General features: G+C 40.1%; 1 protein-coding gene across 1 annotated transcript in view; it reads right to left on the reverse strand.

The window, feature by feature from the left end:
• Nucleotides 1-19645, reverse strand: part of LOC131064540 (rhodanese-like domain-containing protein 4, chloroplastic) — a 193098-nt gene that overhangs the window by 33436 nt on the left and 140017 nt on the right. The window contains exons 4-6 of the mRNA XM_057998693.2: nt 15590-15664; nt 15349-15423; nt 14797-14877 (exon numbers count right to left, since the gene is read on the reverse strand). Coding sequence (XP_057854676.1) covers nt 14797-14877; nt 15349-15423; nt 15590-15664 — 231 coding nt within the window. The remainder of the gene's footprint in view (nt 1-14796; nt 14878-15348; nt 15424-15589; nt 15665-19645) is intronic.

Here is a 19645-nt window from a genome sequence, read left to right on the forward strand (position 1 = left end):
CACTCTAAGACCCAGTTCGCTCCTGTCCTCCAGGAAGGGACCAGAGCGATATTAGGTATATCGGCCAACTCATGCAAGAATCACGTAGGGTCAAGGTTTTGTAAGATCGTAGAGGGTCCATGGTATGATCGGAGGGTGATATACAAGGATTTCGAACGTAAAATGATCATCAAATTGAACACAGAGACCATATCGCTCCTGTCCCTCTCCAAGGGACCAGGGCGATTTACTTAAGATTCTTCATTTTGCTTCAAGTTCATGCCAAGTCAAGGCTTCACAAGGTTGTAAAGGGTTCAAGACGTCTTTTGAGAATGACATGCAAGAGTTTTGAACGTCCAAACGTTATCAATCAAGCTAAGGAGTCCATATCGCTCCTGTCCTTTGGACAAGGACCAAAGCGATTTCATCAACAACACTCTATACTCCTTCAAAGTCAAGGCAAGGCGAGGATGGACGAGATAAAAGATGTTATTTCGAAGGCAATAAACGATGTACCAAGGTTAAATGTTACCAACTTGAGCTCAAAACGGAGAAAAAAACATGGACCGCTCCTGTCCCTCTCCAAGGGACAAGGGCGATGATCCTTATAACATCCAAACACCTCATGAAAGCAAGTGGGACGTGCGTGGAATGGACTAGCAACGATGTTATTTGCCTAGCAATGGAAGTTCGAAGATCAAAGATGCAAGATGAACGTGAAAACATGGAGATCGCTCCTGTCCCTCTCCAAGGGACTAGGGCGATGTTAGGCAAAACACATGATATTCTTTGAAAATCACGTTAAGACAAAGACGCACAAGGTTTTAAATGGCATTTGGAAGATGACACAAGGAAAGGATCGTATCAAAATGGAGAATTTCAAGCGAAAACCTTAGGATCGCTCCTGTCCCTCTCCAAGGGACAAGGGCGATGATACATCTAAAGACACTCATGCACACATGCAAGGCAATCTAATTCGAAGAACCCAACAAGATGATCGATTTTGAACGTGGAAATGAAGGAGTTGAACGTTGAAAACGCAAGAATCATGACAAAAATGGTGAATCGCTCCTGTCCCTCTCCAAGGGACCAGGGCAATGAGGTACGTCCACTTCATTTTCAAAATTTTGGCGCCAAATTAACCTCTTTGAATTCATTTTAATGCTAAAGTTCGATAAAATTTAAAATCCTATTTAATTGGCATTTAATATGGCGTTTCGCATTTATTAATTATTTTGCCTTGGTTTAAAAATTGAAATTTATTAATTAAAAAATGAAAGGCATTTAATTAATTATTAATTAATCATAAAAAAAAAATCGATTGGGTCGCTTTGATATGGAGGTCGGTCTTATTATTTAATTAAAAAATCATTTTAAAATTGCTATATTTTCCAAGTCGGCCTTGATAAATGGAGAGGTGCAAGCGCTATATATGGAGGGTGAAATTGTCATTTTCACATAATCATTTTACTTATCTTACATGCGATATTGAGGAAGACGAAGAAAGTGCGAAGTGTGTTTGAAGAAGTGCGAATTTCCATTCAATCCAAAGGTGGCGCTAATACTTCCAAGGTGGTGCGATATTTGAAGATCTTCATTAGAGCGAATTTGCCAAGACTTGAGGGTCACGCCAAAGGTGAACTTGAAAGATTACGTTGAAGACAAAGGTGGCGAAATTGATTTCTTGAGGAGATAACGTTGAAGATCATTTATACCTCAATTTTGCCTAGGCAATTTTATTCTTTTTGCATTCTAGAGATTAGCTCTCTATTGAGGTATGGCGATTTGATTTTTATTGCTTTATTTGTTGATCGTCATATTTTGAATTTTGAATTTTGAATTTTCTTAGCTCAATCGTTATTTTTAGGAAATGATAACTCTAGGGACTTATCATAAAGTTTCCTAAAAATTTATCTCTCTAATCTTCGTTATTCATTGCAAAATCTATTCTCATAATGAAATGTTGTGTAGGTATGGCGACCCCAAAGGCGGGAGCATCCACCAGTCGCTCAGCTCTCATGAAAGAAGATCAGAAGACTGAAGAAGTGGAGACCAAGATCGTGTCAAAGTGGAGCAACATTGGAGATACCAATTTGGGGAACTTTAGCACAAAGAAGTTTCGAGAGGTCCCTTACATCGGCAAGCCATCACCTGTCGCCCGGAGAATAATAGAGAGTGGCATCATTAAGGCGGCCGGTTTTCCTCCAGCTGTTCAGTGCCACGAGTTGATGATCGAGTGTGCCCGTCACTATAATCCACAGTCCAGGACGATCGTGTCCAATGAGGGAAACACTTTGGCGTACCTTTCAGAGGAAGCTATAAGTGAAGCTTTCCATCTTCCAGAGCACAGGGACATGATATACAAGAGCATAGAAGGAGCCAGATCAATGTACGATGATGATCCAGATGCTTGCCTAAGCATAATCAACAAGAACTGGCTACTCAAGAGTCGTCCCCGTTTAAGCAAGATCCCGAACACACCGCACAGGATTGATTTCCAGGAGGAGTACAGAGATTTGATTACCATGCTCAACCGAGTTACAGGAGCACCTCATGCCTTCTATTTTGAGAAGTGGATGTTTTACTTCATCCAGGTGATTGTTCAGGGTAAAGGTACGATACATTGGGCTAGGATGATTAGCCATTGTTTAGACGTACAGTTGAGGAGACTCAGGGCTACTAAGTCCTTCCACATGAGTTCATATGTCATCTATGCTTTGATCAGGAGTGTTGAGTACGCAGGACTACCTCACAGAGGAGTGATTGGAAGAGGACCCGGCGAGGTCAGAGCTTGTGATTCTTATGCCTACTTGCATCATCCGCCAGGGAAAAACTACAAGTTAGTTAATGATACCTTCACGATGAACATCACGAGGACGTTGCAAGGTGGAATTCACAACAGATTATCCCAGGATGCCCAGGAATTCATCAAGAGGTACGGTGCTTGGTTCATTCAGTTTCCCAAGTTCACTTACATTAGAGTGCATGGATGTCCTTTACCTCCATACATGTTGCCGAGGTATCCGACAGACAGAATTGTGTTACTTGAAGTAACAAGGCAGTTAGCAGCATATGCGAAGGCATTCAGACACAAACATCAGAATGGAGTCCAAGTACCTATTATTTTGGGTAATTCAGTTGAGGTATGTCCTAATGTTTTAACCATGGATGACGCAGAGAAGGAGTTAGCCTTGTATTCTTTTTCATCTTTTGCTTGGAGAGAAAGCTTTGATCCACATGGACATTTAGAGGAGACAGTCGGCAGAAGATTTAGACATGAGCACCAGATTGAAGATTTTATGATGAACCTCCTAGATGATCTTGAAGTGAAGCGAAAGATGCATTCTAGATTGCCTTTGGATTTCATCAGGAAATGCAGGATTTACAGAGTGGCCGACCAAGCTCAGGACAATGGTAGACATATCCAGTCTTCCTATGATAGAGAAAGCAAAACAATAAGGTTGGATTGGAATGAGCTTGAGGTCGTGGATTTAGATGCTTTGATGGCACCAGTCTTGTCTTGTACTCGCAGATGGGTAGACGTTCAGCATCAAAAGTTGAGAGAGCAAGGCATAGCTATGTCTTTTACTTTGGAAGAAAAATCAGCCGAAGGTGGAGCTAGTGTGAGTGAAGGCAATCCTAATCCTAGGAATTCAGGTGAAGGTAACCTTCGATGTGCCAGTGAAGGCAATCTCCATCCAAGAGGTTCGAAGAGAAAAGAAAGGTCAGAAAAGAAAGAGTCTTCCAAGAAAAAGCAAGGTGCCAACAAAGATCGAACACCAGGTACTTCTTCTAGACCAGAGAATAGAACAATTCAAGTGGAAGAGTCCATGGAGTCTATGGTACAAAATGACAGGCAAGAGGAAGGACAGGCACAGCATGGTTCGTCAGATGGATCTCTCCAGGACTATGAGTTAGAAGAAGATAATGAAATGACATCTCCTCCCAGAGAAGAAGAAATGGTACATAAAGAGATTCAAGTTCAAGAGACAAGATCGAATATCCCAGATTGGTTGAAGGAAAGATTGACTAAGGTGATCGTAGTAGAGGACGAAGACAACGCAATTGATTTAGAGAGCCTTGTTGGATGTTCACATGAAGTAACAGGGAAGAAGAAGGCTACAAAGATGTCCAAGATGATTCGAGATGAGACTGGATCCAGAAAACTGCAGATAGCTACACCGGCAGCAGACAAATATGAGAGTGAGATCCTAGCAGAGGATTATGATATTCAGACAATTGAGTTAGGACCATCCACTGCAGAGCAGACAATGGATGATGCCACCGACACATTTGAGGCATTGAAGGACAAGCTTAGAGAAGAAGTAGAAAAAAATAGAAAGCTTGAGAGAGAGAGAGGTGCATGGAGGACGTATTTCAGTCACATCAATGAACCTTTGGGACGTCAGGATCCAGTTAGATCACCAGTACAAGCATTGCCACTTCAATCAATCAATGAAGCAGAAAGATTCAGGAACCTGGTTCAACGTACATGTAGTTGGATGGATAGATCTCATACAGTGGCTATAGAGTTTGTTACAAGGATGATGAAGATCATTCATCAGGCCATCCAAGTTCTTGAGATAATCCACAAATTGATGATAACAGTAGCTGCATTTGCCCATACCAAGGACGTTATCATTCCTGTCTTGAAAGTTATAAGACATACATCAAGGAGAATTTTAGCGCAGGAGAAGATCTTGGAAGGTGATTCTCACAGTTTGTTTCAGTGGTCAACCTTACTCCATATGAAGAATGTTTTCTTTGAAGACATCAGTGTTAGATGTGGCCAAGTTGAGGAGGTGATTAATCCGATCCAGAACAGAGTATTTGAGGTACTTCGTACCATTCTCGGCAGAAGGATCGAGGTCGAGACAGATGTGGATATGCAGGAATTTGAGGATAGAATCAAGATCATCTTTTGCAAGGACGCAGATATTACAGATGAGCAATATGATCAGATGTTTTCCACCATGCTCCTGATTGACAGAACGAAGGAACTTGAACCTTCATGGGACGCAACTCTTCTAGATGCATTCGATCAGGTCATCCACTTAGAAGAGAGTATGAAGAATCTTCCCGAGATTCCAATCACAGAAATCGAAGGAATCGTGACAAAATTCATTGCATATGCTAAGAAAGAGAATTGGAAAGGGAATAAGATTCTAGATGAAAGGTTGTTACAGATGACATGACATCTTATTTCTCATTGGTTGATACCTCCTAGGTTTTTGTGCCAAATTTAATATTTGGCTATGTATTTAATATTGTTCAGTAAAAAGGAGGTCATTTGTAACAAACCCTAATTAGGGTTTAGGTGTCATGATCTTGTCCGTTGATTTACTTTCAATCTGGACCTTTCATTGTAATCAGGAATGCTATTTATACCCCCATTTTTTCATTTCATTGGGTAATAGTGTAATAGAGGAATAGAGTAATAGTCAATAGTTGATGTAAGAGAGATTAGAGTTAGAAGCAATTTTATTTTGTAGCAAGATTGAGTTTTGAAGAAAGAAATTCAAGCAATTGTTGTATATGATGACTTCGAAATCAATAAAATATTGAAGTTATGGTGTTTTGTTGCAAGTTTCTTGAGTTATCTTCATGGTTGTTTGATCTACTTGAATCGCGCTCAATCAAAGTAGTTTGTTAATTTGAAAGACTAAGTGTGAGATTTGATATTTGGTAGGATTCGTAATCCAAACCACTAGCTTCTTGCTGATTGTAGGAATGCCCTGCGTGGTCGACTGGAGAATACATTGAGTCCTTTAATCTTCAATCATTATTGTATCTTGGATATGTACCTTCGTAGTAGTGTCCTTGATCTTTGATGTATTGAGTATCATTTTATTACCTTAGAAGATCGCACTAATTTCAATTGAGTTGTTATCTTATGGCAAAATTGAAGTTGGTTGAATCTTGCCAAGTCTCATCCATACTAAGTCATTCATAGGGTTAGGCTAGATTAGACCTCTTTTAAACCCTACTCCTTTTGCTATTTTTGAAAGTTCCTTTAGTTTAGAAAAATTTTGAACTTTTGGAATACGTAAGGCCCCTTGGAGGAAACAGCAAATCACATCATACCACTAAAAAGCTTGTCCACACGTAGAGACCCTACTAAAAGAACCTTGGAGTCTACCTAACTGATCCTTTATGCAGATCTTCAGCAGTTAGAGACTATTTTCTCAAGAGAGGATAAGATGCCTATTGGTATTTTATTCTGTGTATGATGATGTATAAAATACACGTCAACAGGTTCCCAATCAGCCCAACAATGGACCGGAAGCCAGCACTTCTAACGCTCCTGTAGGCAATGGAAATGGGAGTAACAACGGGAGTAACCATGGAGGTTCAGCCCCAAGGCCTTTACAACCTGTATTTCTGCCAAGAGAAGTACAACAAGTTGAAACAGAGATACCCACAGCTGATGAAATAAGGAACAGCTACATGGGGTATGCTTCTCTTCCTGGTGAGATCCAAGATATCCTAACTCTGGATCAGTTTATGAATCAGAAAATGAAGAGAGGAAGGAGGAATGACTATAAGTCTGTTGCCCCAAGAGATTTTCAGGAAGCTCTTGGAAGAGTGACCTTAGCACACTTTGATGGAAGCGCTAAGGGTACAGCTAGAGCATGGGTACAAAAGTTGGACAATTACTTGTCCTTGAGGCCTATGCCGGAGGAGGATGCCATCAAGTTTGCTACCTTGCACTTGGATGGAGTGGCCCACGAATGGTGGTACCATGGGTTGGTCACCCTTGGTCATAACTTAATCACCACCTATGTTGATTTCACCAACAAGCTGATTGAGAGATTCGACACCAGGGATCCAGAGGTCAAGTTTAGAGAAAACTTGCACAACTTAGGCAGCAAGGTTCATTGGACACTTACGTGACTGAATTCCAAAACCTGTCAGTCATGGTGAGTAGCATCTTAGAGAAGCGGTTGGTTGTCCTTTTCACTGAAGGACTTGAAGAACCTTTGAGAGGATGGGTCAAAGCTTTTGATTCACCCACCCTGGCAAAAGCTATAAAAAAATCTAGAAGTATGGAGTTGGCTGCCCCAAAGAGTAAAATTCAGTCCAAGCCTTTCCCCTTCAGAAAGGACAAGAAGAAATTCACGAATCAGACCAAGAGGTTTCCTCCGCGTATGGATGATGGGCTCCGTCAAGAGCTCCGGAGAAAGAATCTTTGTTATTCTTGCAAAGAACCTTGGGTTCCCGGACATAGGTGCCATGGAAAAGGGAATTTGCATCAGATGGAATGCTATTCAGAAGATGGATCAGATTCTGAAATTTTAGAACAGCAAACTGAAGTTGAGGACAGCAAGTATGAAGAGGCTCCTGAAGGGCCTGAAATTGGGTCAGAGGATAGAGGAGTAGTTGCTCAACTCTTGAGCATCCACAAAAATGAATCCTTCAAAGTTCGGGGTGTGATTGGAGAGCATCGTGTCATTGCTCTCATTGACACAGGTGCAACACACAACTTCATTGATGAAAGAATTGTTGCAAAAAAGGGACTAGTGGCAGAGGAAGTTGAGGGCTTCAAAGTCATGGTAGCAGATGGCTCCACTATATCCTGTAACAAAATGATTTCCAACATGTCTCTAAAGTTGGGAAATCATGAAATCAGAGATGATTTCTTTGTGGTGAGCATTGGAGGGACTGATGATGCAGTCCTCAGGATTCAATGGCTGAGATCTCTTGGTGAGATCACACTAAACCTACAAACCATGGAGCTGAAATTCATGTCTGAAGGGAAGAAGGTAGTTTTGAGAGGAATGTCACATGGGGGACTTAAAGTTGTATCCTTGAAAAGAATGGAAAGGCTGATCCGCCATAATCAGGTGGAGTGGTCAGCGGAGTGTTTGATAATGCCTTCCAATCCATTGGTGGATAAGGGCAGCTATTCCTCAGATATTTCAGCAATGGTCAAGGATGGAAGCAAGATCATGGTAATGCCTTCAGAACCACAACAAGAGCACAGAAATTATCCTAAAGACATTCAAGCTTTGATAACTAAGAGAAGCAAGGTGTTCGAAAATCCCCCTCCTGGCAGGCCCCCTGAAAGAGGTGTCGAACACATTATTGAGCTTGAAGAAGGAGCTAAGCCAGTCATGACTACTCCTTACCGATATCCTAAGAAGCAGAAGGATGAGATTGAGAAAGCAATCCAGGAATTGCTTGACATGGGTTACATACGGCCTAGCAAAAGCCCCTTTGCTTCGGCTGTTGTTTTGGTGAGAAAGAAGGATGGGACCATGCGCATGTGTGTGGATTATAGAGCCCTGAATCAGAAAACCATCAAGAATCGGTATCCTATTCCGAGAATTGATGAGCTCATTGACGAGCTACATGGGGCAGTGTTCTTTTCCAAGATTGACCTCAGATCGGGGTACCATCAGATCAGAATGAGAGCTTCAGATGTGGAGAAGACTGCCTTCAGATGCCACTTTGGGCATTTTGAGTTCCTAGCCATGCCTTTTGGTTTGACTAATGCTCCTGCTACATTCCAGTCATGCATGAACAGAATCTTCCAAGAACAATTAAGGAAGTTTGTTTTGATATTTTTTTATGACATCCTAATATTCAGCAAATCTTGGAAAGAACATTTACAGCAGTTGGATGAAGTGTTGGGCATATTAGAATTTGAGTCCCTGTTTGCCAAGGAGTCCAAATGTGAGTTTGGGACGGAAGAGTTGCTCTACCTCGGTCACATTATCAGTGCGGGTGGTGTGAAGGTGGATCCCGAAAATATTAGAGCCATCCTTGATTGGCCTACTCCCGAAAACATAACACATTTGAGGGGATTTTTGGGATTGTGTGGATTCTATCGGAGGTTCGTGAAGGGGTATTCTCAGTTGGCTGCCCCCTTACAGATCTCACAAAGAAAGGAGTTTTTGAATGGTCCGACAAGGCACAGACAACATTTGAGCAGTTTAAAAGGATCATGAGTTCCTGCCTTGTTTTAGCATTGCTTGATTTCACCAAGCCATTTGAACTACAGTGTGATGCATTTGGAGAAGGTGTTGGTGCAGTCCTCATGCAGGATAAGCATCCTATAGTCTTTGAGAGCAGAAAATTGAGAGGTCCTAAGAGACTGTATTCCATTTATGACAAGGAAATGCTTGCCATAATGCATGCCCTTGCAAAGTTCAGACAGTATCTGGTAGGGAGTAAATTCATTGTTAAGACTGATCACAATAGTCTTAAACACTTCATGCATCAGAAGGATCTGAATGAGAGACAGCAGAAATGGGTGAGTAAGCTACAGGCTTACGATTTCGATATTGAGTATGTTAAGGGTAAAAACAATGTTGTGGCGGATGCCTTATCCAGAAGACCCCATCTAAGCTTACTTTGCAAGCTTACTGCTGATTGTAGACAGTTGTTGCTTGGTGATTATGCCAAAAATCAGTTTGCAACCAGCCTTATAGAAGGTACTTTTCATGATGAAAGGTACAAATTGGTTGAGGGATTGATCCTGTACAAGGGAAGAATCTTCATAGTAGCTGAATCTAGGCTAAAAGAGAAGATTCTGAAGACTTTCCATGACATCCCCCTTGTTGGTCACCAAGGTTATTTCAAAACATATAGGCAGATCCGGGAGAGATTCTCTTGGAAGGGACTTAAAAGTGATGTTCTGAAGTACATCAAGGAGTGTCATACATGTTAGAGGAACAAAGATGAGCACACTCTACTCGCTGGTTTGTTACAACCCTTGCCTATTCCCGATCAAAAATGGGAGAGTATCTCCATGGATTTCATCACGGGGTTGCCACAGGCTCAAGGGAAGGATAGTATCTATGTGGTGGTGGACAGACTTACAAAATTAGCTCATTTCTTCGCCATCACCAGCTCTTTTACAGCAGCCCAAGTTGCTGAAGTGTTCTTCCGGGAGGTGTTTAGATTACATGGTTTACCAAGGAACATTGTGAGTGATAGGGACAGCAAGTTCCTAAGTGCTTTTTGGCAGGAGATTTTTAGATTGTGTGGTACTGTGCTCACCCCAAGCACCAGTTATCACCCACAAACTGATGGGCAGACCGAGATAGTGAATAAGTGGTTGGAAGGTTATCTTAGAAACTATGTCTCGGAGCAGCAGAATACATGGGTGAGATGGCTTCACCTAGGGGAATATTGTTACAATTCCTCCTATCACATGTCCATCCGGATGTCACCATTCACGGCACTATATGGTTATGAAGCTCCTAGCTTCGCGGACTTGGTATTTGGTGACAGCAGAACCCCTCAGGCAAGGGATATGATGCAGCAGAGTCAGGATATTCTAAGGATTTTGAGGGACAATCTCCAGCATGCACAGAATCAGCAGAAGTTGTATGTTGATCAGCAGCGAATAGAGCGCACCTTTGAGGTGGGCGACATGGTTTATTTGAGGCTCCAGCCCTACAGACAGTCTACTCTCAAAAAGAGTGGGGTTGAAAAGTTGAAGCCAAGATTCTATGGACCTTTCAGAGTCAGCAGAAGGGTTGGAGAAGTGGCTTATGAGTTGGAATTACCAGCAAGCAGCAGGATCCATAGTGTATTTCATGTGTCTCGCCTTAAGAAGGCTTTGGGACATAATGTTGTTGTTTCAGCAAAGTTACCTATGCTTGATGAGGAGGGAGAGTAGGTTTTGGTTCCGGAAGCTATCCTTGAATTCAGAGAACGAACTTTGAGGAGAAGAGTGATCAGGGAATACTTGATCAAATGGAAGAATCTACCAGCAGAGGATGCTACGTGGGAAAATGAGGAGATTTTATTGCATCCAGCCTTACAGTTGCTTGAGGACAAGCAATTTTGGGGAGGGCAGACTGTAATGTCCCCTTCTCACTGATGACCTTCTAGTGGTCCATTAGCCTATTCCTGAGACCCGTAGGCTAGGTGGAATGAAGAATGAGGGTCCAGCATTGGTGAAACGAGGACTTACTATTTTTAGTAAGTCAGGGAATGGCCATTCTAGTGTTACCGTCCTACTGAGCTCTCCATGTTTTGCCTTTGGACGCGATGATCATGCTTTTCTGAGCATTAGTTCTTGACTTACTATTTTTAGTAAGTGGCAGTGTGGCACAATTCTATTTTTGGCAGTAGACAGGGTTCTGATTCTGCAGCAGTTTTGTGGTCATCCTGACTCAGTTTCATCCTACTGGTGTTAATAATCAGTACGGGAGTCATATGCGACATAATTGAATATTAATTCCTTATCCTAAGGTTTAATATTTAATTAATCTGATTATTTACGACTGATTTATTAAAATTGGGATTAATGCCTATTTTTCCTAAGTTCTTGGCGAATTTCATGTTTATTAAAGAGATGTCGAAATATTGAGAAAGATATTTTTTTAATGACTTATCTCTAATATTTGCCAAAGCGTAACATGGGTCCTTGCCTTAGGCGTGAGGTTTGACTTGTGGGAAATGGTGCCACTCTTGGGGTCCACATGTAGTGGAGTGAAATGCAAATGAAAGGCGTTGAAATTGAAGGAAATTGCATTTGGGTTTGAGGCGTGTGAAGTTATAAATATGAGACTTGGGCACCCATTTGCAGCATCTTGAAAATTTGTAATGTTATGCTGCCAGTTTGGCGATAGAACTTGAGGCTTCGGAGTGCGTCTCCCTAGTGCTACCCGGTTTCGTACTTGAAATACAATACCTAGTTGTACATTGTATTCTCCTACATTCTCAGAGTTTACCATAGACATTTTTGGTGTTGAAGTGATTCTGGAGACTTGTTGGTTTTGCATGTGGCTGAAGCACATTTTCGATCACACCTCTCTGCTGAAGCGACTGACGGTTATGGGTATCAGCTCTATCTTCCTTCCCAGCACTGGCGATAAACTTTGTAAGTTTATAGCACGTTTGTTTGAGTTTTGAATTTATTATGCCAAATCGAAATTCTTAGGCTAGGCGTGGGTTTTCTGTTTTGCATTGGGATGCGTGCAAAATAAATAAGGGTTTGTTTGGGGTATGGTTTTGATTGGTTGTCATTGCATATGATGTATGGTGGGTTTGGGACTGGTTTGAGTTGATTTGGATGTAAAATGAGGGAATTATGAGTATTTTGGTATATCTATAGGCCACTGGTTTGTACTTTCAGCCTGCAGATTGGTTGTAACAAAAATTTATATCCTTATTGTAGAAATCTGCATTACTCTCCGTCTTTCATCTCTATTATTGTAAGCTTAGGTAGTAGTACTACTAACCAGTTCTATCTTTATAACTCTCATCCCACTAAATAAGTGGAAGAGGCTGGCTTGCCGCCTGTTATTCAGCAAATTTGTAATTTTCAGTCCTCCCACTGAATAAGTGGTCGAGTGATAAGTTAATGCAATTATCCTCCCACTGAAATATGTGGTTGAGTGATGTCTTAATGTAATGTCCTCCCGCTGAAATATGCGGTAGAGTGATTGAATCTCAATTTCTTGTCATTTTTCCCTTGGTCGATTTACCACCAAGAGTTTGGTTTGTATCCTGCTGGATAAGCAGAAGGGGCTGGCTTGCCGCCCAGGCATTGTAATTTCAGTTGATTGTTGTTGCTAACGATCCCCGGAACACCGTATGCTCTCACCCTCCCAGCTTGGGCTCTCGGTGAACAAAAGGTGGAAGGGTTCCCTTTCAGCAGTTTGGATTATTTCTCTAACCTTAACGGGTTGTGGTGATTGCTTGTATTTCTTATTGTTAAAAAATCAAAAAAAAATTACTGGGATATTACATTGTCCCCCTCTCAAATGAGGTTCTCTTCTACCTTTTATATCTCATTGTTGAGGGAGTCAACTTTTCCTTCCGTGTCTTTTGACCATTCATTAACTTAATTAAATTTAATTAATTATATTCTTTTATATTTTAATTTAATTTTTTTTTTTTAATTCTTTTGTATTATTATTATTATTATTATTATATTTCAAAGTAGGGACATTACAGTAACAAAGGAGTTATCCACATCCTCTATGTGAAGTACTATAGATATACTTGATATGCTTTGATCTTTCTCCACTTTGACATTACTCGTGCAGTGGGATTTTTTCGATATATATCTGATTATCCTCTGTGATATCTTGGTTTGCTGATTACTGATGTGATGAGGAGTTTGCTTGTTTCATTGGATTTGGATCTAGAAGTTATGCAGCTGTGTGTTGATCACCTATCCAATTGCAGTGGAATGACTCGGATGTGGATCATCTTTATCGAAAACATTGTTTCACTGATGATGCAGACTTTGTTAATTGGCCTTGTCTATGGTCATTTGAGCACTGGAATTTTGCTTTGAGATAGGAGGTTGGATATACAGAGACTTGATTGCATATTTAGAGTTGATATGTTGATGGAATGAATTTTTATCAATAGGCAGGATGTATTTAATGTTACATATCTCCAAGCTTCTCCTCCATATTTTTTATGGCAGTTAGGACTTACCTGCTGCATGATGATATTGAGGGAGTGGAAAATAAAGCTGAGGCTTTCTATAGCTGACACTTGAAACACTTTCATATCATAAGGGTAAATTTTCTTTGGTTGCACCATGTGGTAGAGGATTTCACCAAGAGGCTTGATGAAAATCTCTCACCTGAGGACAAAATCAATGTCTCTAGTTGTTGTCGCGCTGATGAGACAGAGGATGAAATAATGGAAATCACTCCTTTTGTAAAGTTTGAGAAATGGAAGAATTGTAAATGTGTGTCCAAGGTTGGAGGGGTTCTTGTGTATTTTGCTCCAACACCCAGCCACCCTCTAACATGGTAGACACCATAATCCTTTCTGGAAGGAGGCCAAGATAATTTGCCCTCCTTTCAAACATATATTGCATAGTATGTTTAAAAACTTACTGGTCAAATGGTTACAGTCGAGAGCAAGTTCCTTTTTGGTCTTCTGTCATGCCATGAACAATGGCAAAACCAGCAAAGAATGATATGCCTCTGATTCTGAAGCAATGATATTAGTATAGTTCAAATCTTTTGTGTTCTCTTTCTGAATGGTGCTATCTCAAGTCAATTGGTTCCTATGGTACACATGCTATAGAAGACTCTTACATGGGCCATCTATATTGTGAAGGATGGTTAATCACTCAGGTTCTGGACTAATGTGTGTGCGCTATTTTTCCCAAATAAAAGAATAGAATGCCAGTTTTTTGCAAGTTTTCTGCTCAATAGCCCTCTCACAGTCACTGGTATTGTGCAATTTTAGCCAGTAGCAATGTTGAAAGATCTTAGACTGATAAATTTACTTTAAATGGATTTAGTGAACTCAATAGGTACCAGAATCAGAATTTAACTGCTCTTTTTTTTGCCGCCCTTGGGTGCCTAAGCCAAAAATGAGAAAATTACAAAATGGTTGAATTGCTAGATAGGCTCAAAGAAAGAGGTAATCAATCTGATTATCCTCAAAGTCCCATGCAAAACCTAATGCCTCTAGATGACCACTTACCAAGGTAAGGAGCCAACCACCTTTTATTGGGGAAGTACATATATGTAACAAGCGACCCATCTCAATCTTTTCAAAAACAATAGTATTTTCAATGAATCTTATACTTAAAGATAGAACCTAAGATTAATTTTCATTTCAGGTACCTTCCCCAAATGATCCAAACTATCAAAATTTGAAATGCCATATGGACTAGTGCAGATTGCTTCCCAGATATTTGACTAATCTGCACAGACACATAAGATGCATTTTACACCCTGCTAGCATGTCCCTGTGTTTCTCTAGCCTTTCTATAAAGACATATAACTTAACCCTTCCATTTACCATGTAATAGAGTACTAGAGGAAACCACTTATTAATATCTAGCAAACATCCAAGAGCTGAAAGAAAAAATAAACTGACCTTCAACTCATCAACAAGTTCTTTTGGTGCAACCTTGGTGTCTAAGAATTCTTGAAGCTGCTGGAGGGTTACTTTCCGGTCCTAATAACAAGCAAAAGATTAGAGGGAAAAAACTAGCCACAACACTACAGAAGAGTGATCTTAGTATAGTTAAATAAGTTCATCAAAATTTGTAAATAATCTACTATAAAATAACGTGATACCTCCAAAGTCCATTAAAATGATTGGAGAGCTTCTGGTAGATAATTATGTCGAAAAAAAAGAAATTATATCAACATTTCGGATGACACTCTATGATCTAGTATCATGATGATAAAAACAAATTATGATAATGGATCACAAAGTGTGATCCAAAACAATGATACAATTTTTTAACACAATTGTGTACCAAAAGTTCTCCAACAACATCTACTATGCTCACAATCAATGAATTTATATAATAGAGAATTGTTATTGCAACCCTTAGATATATATGTGCCTGTTCCTTGACCTTATTTACTATATTGCAGAAACTGGAAACTTAGGAAGCTACATAAAGGTGTTGGAACATACTTCTGCAAATAGAAGCTTCTTCAAAAAGATTTGAATCAGTGCAGCTGAACCCAACAGTTGTAGTACCGTTTCTATCTGCATAAAATATATATAATACATTTCATTTGTATTTCAAACCCTGAAAAAACACAATTCAGTCGAAATAACATCTGGAGCATTAAATTTAAAAGCAATAACAAATTTATCCATCTGAAAAACCTTTTCCAATTCTAAGAACCATAAATATAGAAACAAGCCTCACCTCTGACAATGCAGCCAGACCAACTCCTGTTGCCGCCGCCACACCTACTGTGACAGGAACGAGGCCTGAGCTATCCTGTACATAAATATTATCAATTATTAAATACATGCCAAGATTTTATTCCACTTCTTTGGTATTCTAGAAATCAAATAAGAGTGCCTGTCTTCAAACAGTTGATTAACATTAGACAAAAAAGTTGATGAAAGCAAGAGAACGAGATCCAAAAATGCAAAAGGAGGCTGTCAATCCAATAAGAATTCTAATATAAAGGATAGATAGCAATGATACAACAAGATTGAAGAAGCAGGGACAAGAGGTAGGTTGCATGTATGAGTTTAATACATAAAAAATTTTGTCCCAAACTCCTCATTAAGTTCTTTTAGCCCTAATACCTCAAGGTAACTGAGAAAGAAGACCTTTTGCCTATGTTACCCCAAGTTTCCAGGACGGGGATGACAGGGGATGGGGAGGCACATTTCTGAGTTCCCAAATTTTCAGGCCATTTTTGGGGATGACTAGGGGACAACAAAGGGAACAACTCTATAAAAAATAGGGAAAACTTAAAATATATAGGGAAATTTCAAATATTCATATGATAACATCAATAAAGCATTCATATATACATTATAGAACCTTAATACATAACATTTGTGTTAAATTGAGAGTTCACATGAGAGTAAAGTCAAACATATTAGAAAATGTGACAATATCAAAACATAATTCAAATTGCTTTCATAATTCCTTGTCAATATGCATATGGTATTAAAAAGTAGCATACAAGTTACAAAATACCATATGTGCTACAAGTTTGTTAATGGAACATAATAGATCACTCTGAGTTTGCCTATGCACCTAGAACTGATCCTTTAACAAATAAAGCAAAATAATCTTCCTTTAGTTGAAACTTGATGCCTGTTACTTCCCAGAACTTTGACATCATAAGATGAACTACCATGATAGGGGACATTAAATAAGCTTTTCAATGATATTTAAAGCACTCAAGCTTAGTGGCAAATACCTTGCAATCCCAATAACCAAGGATATTATAACACAACTAAAACTTAAACTCCCAAATAGAATTAGATTTATTTTTTAAACACAAAATAGAACCAAAAAATAAGAATTCTAACCAAAGTTTACATTGTAAGACCTTCCCAATAATATACAATATGGCTAAAAGTAGAAAAAGAAACAAATAAAGTACACTGCACAAAAAAGATGAGTAGAAATACTACCATTGACATGTCCAAGAAGGTGAGTGAAAATTCACTAAATGAATAGAGACCATTTTCATAACTTTTCAACAATAGCTCCCTTGACTTATTTTACGACATTCCAATAAAATGGGGAACTGCACTTCATGGTTTCTTCGAATTAAAAAATTAGCAATAATTCTGCCATCTAAACACATGTCACCATATCCAAGGTATAATGAGTATGGCAACATAAAAAAAAAATCATTTCTGCATCCTTTAATGTCACTTTTTGAAGGGGATGATTGCAAGCCACCTCAGACTAAAGCAACAACTAATAAGGAACTTCAAATTGCTACTAAACACACCCAAACATACTGAAATACATTTTATACCAGACTGGTAGACATTTCCTGACATGTACACTGAAACAAAGTCCAAAGCTACTAGCACAAAAGGTACGGCATGTACAATATCAAAAATATCTCATGGTAACCACATGAGTCCACCCTAAAGAGAAGTGAACTAGACTTCTGTTTGGTCCCTTAAGTCTCAGTTTAATTCACACAGTACAGAAAGTAATACACAGATAATATTCATAAAATACTTAACAAAACATCATAGAATCGCATCGGCCAGAAAGATATTTCTTTTATTGCATTCCAGAGAATTCAGTACATGATTATTACTGCCTGGGTTCCCTTACATGGAAATATATACTACTTGGCAGTTGACCGAGGTACCAACCATCATAACTGACACGGGAACCCACATGGCTGACTCATTACAAAAGTATTATTAAAATATAACTAAGAGTATTATTCTTGTTTGCCGCCTAACATCAGCCCCCCCAAAAAGTAGTCATCTTCCAGACGACTAAAACAAAATGGAAGCTAATCAGATCAAAAAACTAGAACTAATGTGGGGAGGGATGAGAGGACGTCCCTGGTAGTACTAGCGACTGGGAAGTGCCCGCCCGCTGCTGAAGGTGTTGGATGCACTACGTGGCCGCCAAGTCCCGTTCCCTTGCCATCTTAACCATGTGGGCTGCCTCGATCACCTTGTTGCGAGCTTTCTGAAGCTTCTCCCCCTGCCCATGCAACTCCTCCTTCTCCACCATGCTAGCCTCCAATCCCACTACCTTGGCCACCAACTCAGCCTTCTCCTTGCTGCTCACTTCCAGGTCCTAGACATACTTGGCCACTGTCTCCTCCAAGGATATGACCCGTGAGTGTTCCTGAGCCAACTGCTCCCGGCTCTTCTATATATGGTGAGCCAAAGTTCTCCTAGCACCCTCGGCTTCTCGTATCACCTGATCCTGCTGTGCCGTCGTCGCTTCCATCCTCAGTACTGTTGTCCTCGGGTACTTCAGGATCACATCTTGGAAGGCCGTCTCCATACCACACAGAGAGCCATAGATGCCATTCTCCTTGTCAGCCTTCAATTCCCTCATCATCTGCATCATATCCTTCCGGAGGGCTGTTAGGGGTCAATAACACATAATTAGTTTATAGTTGTTTGGGGTGTTTATGTTTTGTTATGTATGCCGAGAGGTTCCGGTGGGGTAGTTGGTAGTTGGTAGGTTGTGACTGTCGAGTCTATATAATTGGCAGCATGGCCAACTGTCGAGTCTATATAATTGGCAGCATGGCCAACTGTCGGGTCTATATAATGTTTGGATGGAACCTTGGCAAGTTATCATTGTACTGACATATTTCGAATACAATAAAGATATCATCATTCTGCCATATTTGTTCTGTAATTGTTATCTATGCTTTTATATACATGAATGTTCTTGTTACATGAGTTATTGGTATGTGTGGAATATCTCTGTTTATCCGTGAGTTTACCAACCTCACTGTAGGGACTAAACATTTTGGCGTTGTTGCCGGTACAAACCTGGAGATAACCATGGCTGCAAACGGAAGGAATTAATGGGCCGGCCATTCAACCAGCAACTGACTGTTGTGGACAGTGACACACACGAAGAAAGAACCGAGGAAGAGGCACAAGAGGATCAGTTGACGGCAGACTTGGTGGAGTTGTGGGACGTATCGGTCACGCAATACGTGCAGCGGGAGGCTCAGGAGAGAGCCGTCTCTGAAGGCATGGTATGTGGTGAACTCACCATCAACACTCCCGTCTTTGATCTGCTCGGGAGCATTCCAAGGTTTCTCGCCAGAAATCTGATTGCACTCCAAGACCGAAGGGAGGAAACTACACGGGAACTCCGTCGGCAACAAGTATTGCAAAGGTACGAAGAGCGAAACCGCAGGGAGGAAGAGGAAAGGGATATGAGCCGACGTCGTACTTGTAATGTCCCCAATTTTAACTGCTAGGCTAATAGGAGGTATAAGGAGGGATTAATTAAATTAATTTCTTATACAGTCATTAAAATAAATTATTTATTGAAAAGTGACTTTATATTTAATTAATTCAATTAAAAGTGACTAAAAGTATTAAAATAAAATATTAATTAAATAGTCACTTATTAAAAATATATAAAGTATACCTACCCCCTTCTAGAAGGTGTCTCATGACGGGCTATGGAAAAGGCTAAATAGAAGAGGGTAAGAGAAGGAAAGCAGGCTTGGAGTTTGAATTTGATAATTGAATTGGTTTTGAAGAACCAAGTGGTGTCTACGGACTAAGGGTCTTTGCGAACGAAAACTCCCATTGGCAAGCATAACTGAGAGAGTGAAAGATCCCTCAAGGGGTTTGTTGACGTGGCTAAAATCGCATTGCTACGACTTCATCCGGCCAACGTAGAATAGAAATGCTAAGAATCCTATCCTCTCTTGAGATAAGGAGATCCCTAATGCTGTATTAATTTGATCAATGGGGATTACCTCAATGTTTTGGT

This window comes from Cryptomeria japonica, chromosome 4 (assembly GCF_030272615.1).
Source record: "Cryptomeria japonica chromosome 4, Sugi_1.0, whole genome shotgun sequence".
Classification (NCBI taxonomy): Eukaryota; Viridiplantae; Streptophyta; class Pinopsida; order Cupressales; family Cupressaceae; genus Cryptomeria; species Cryptomeria japonica.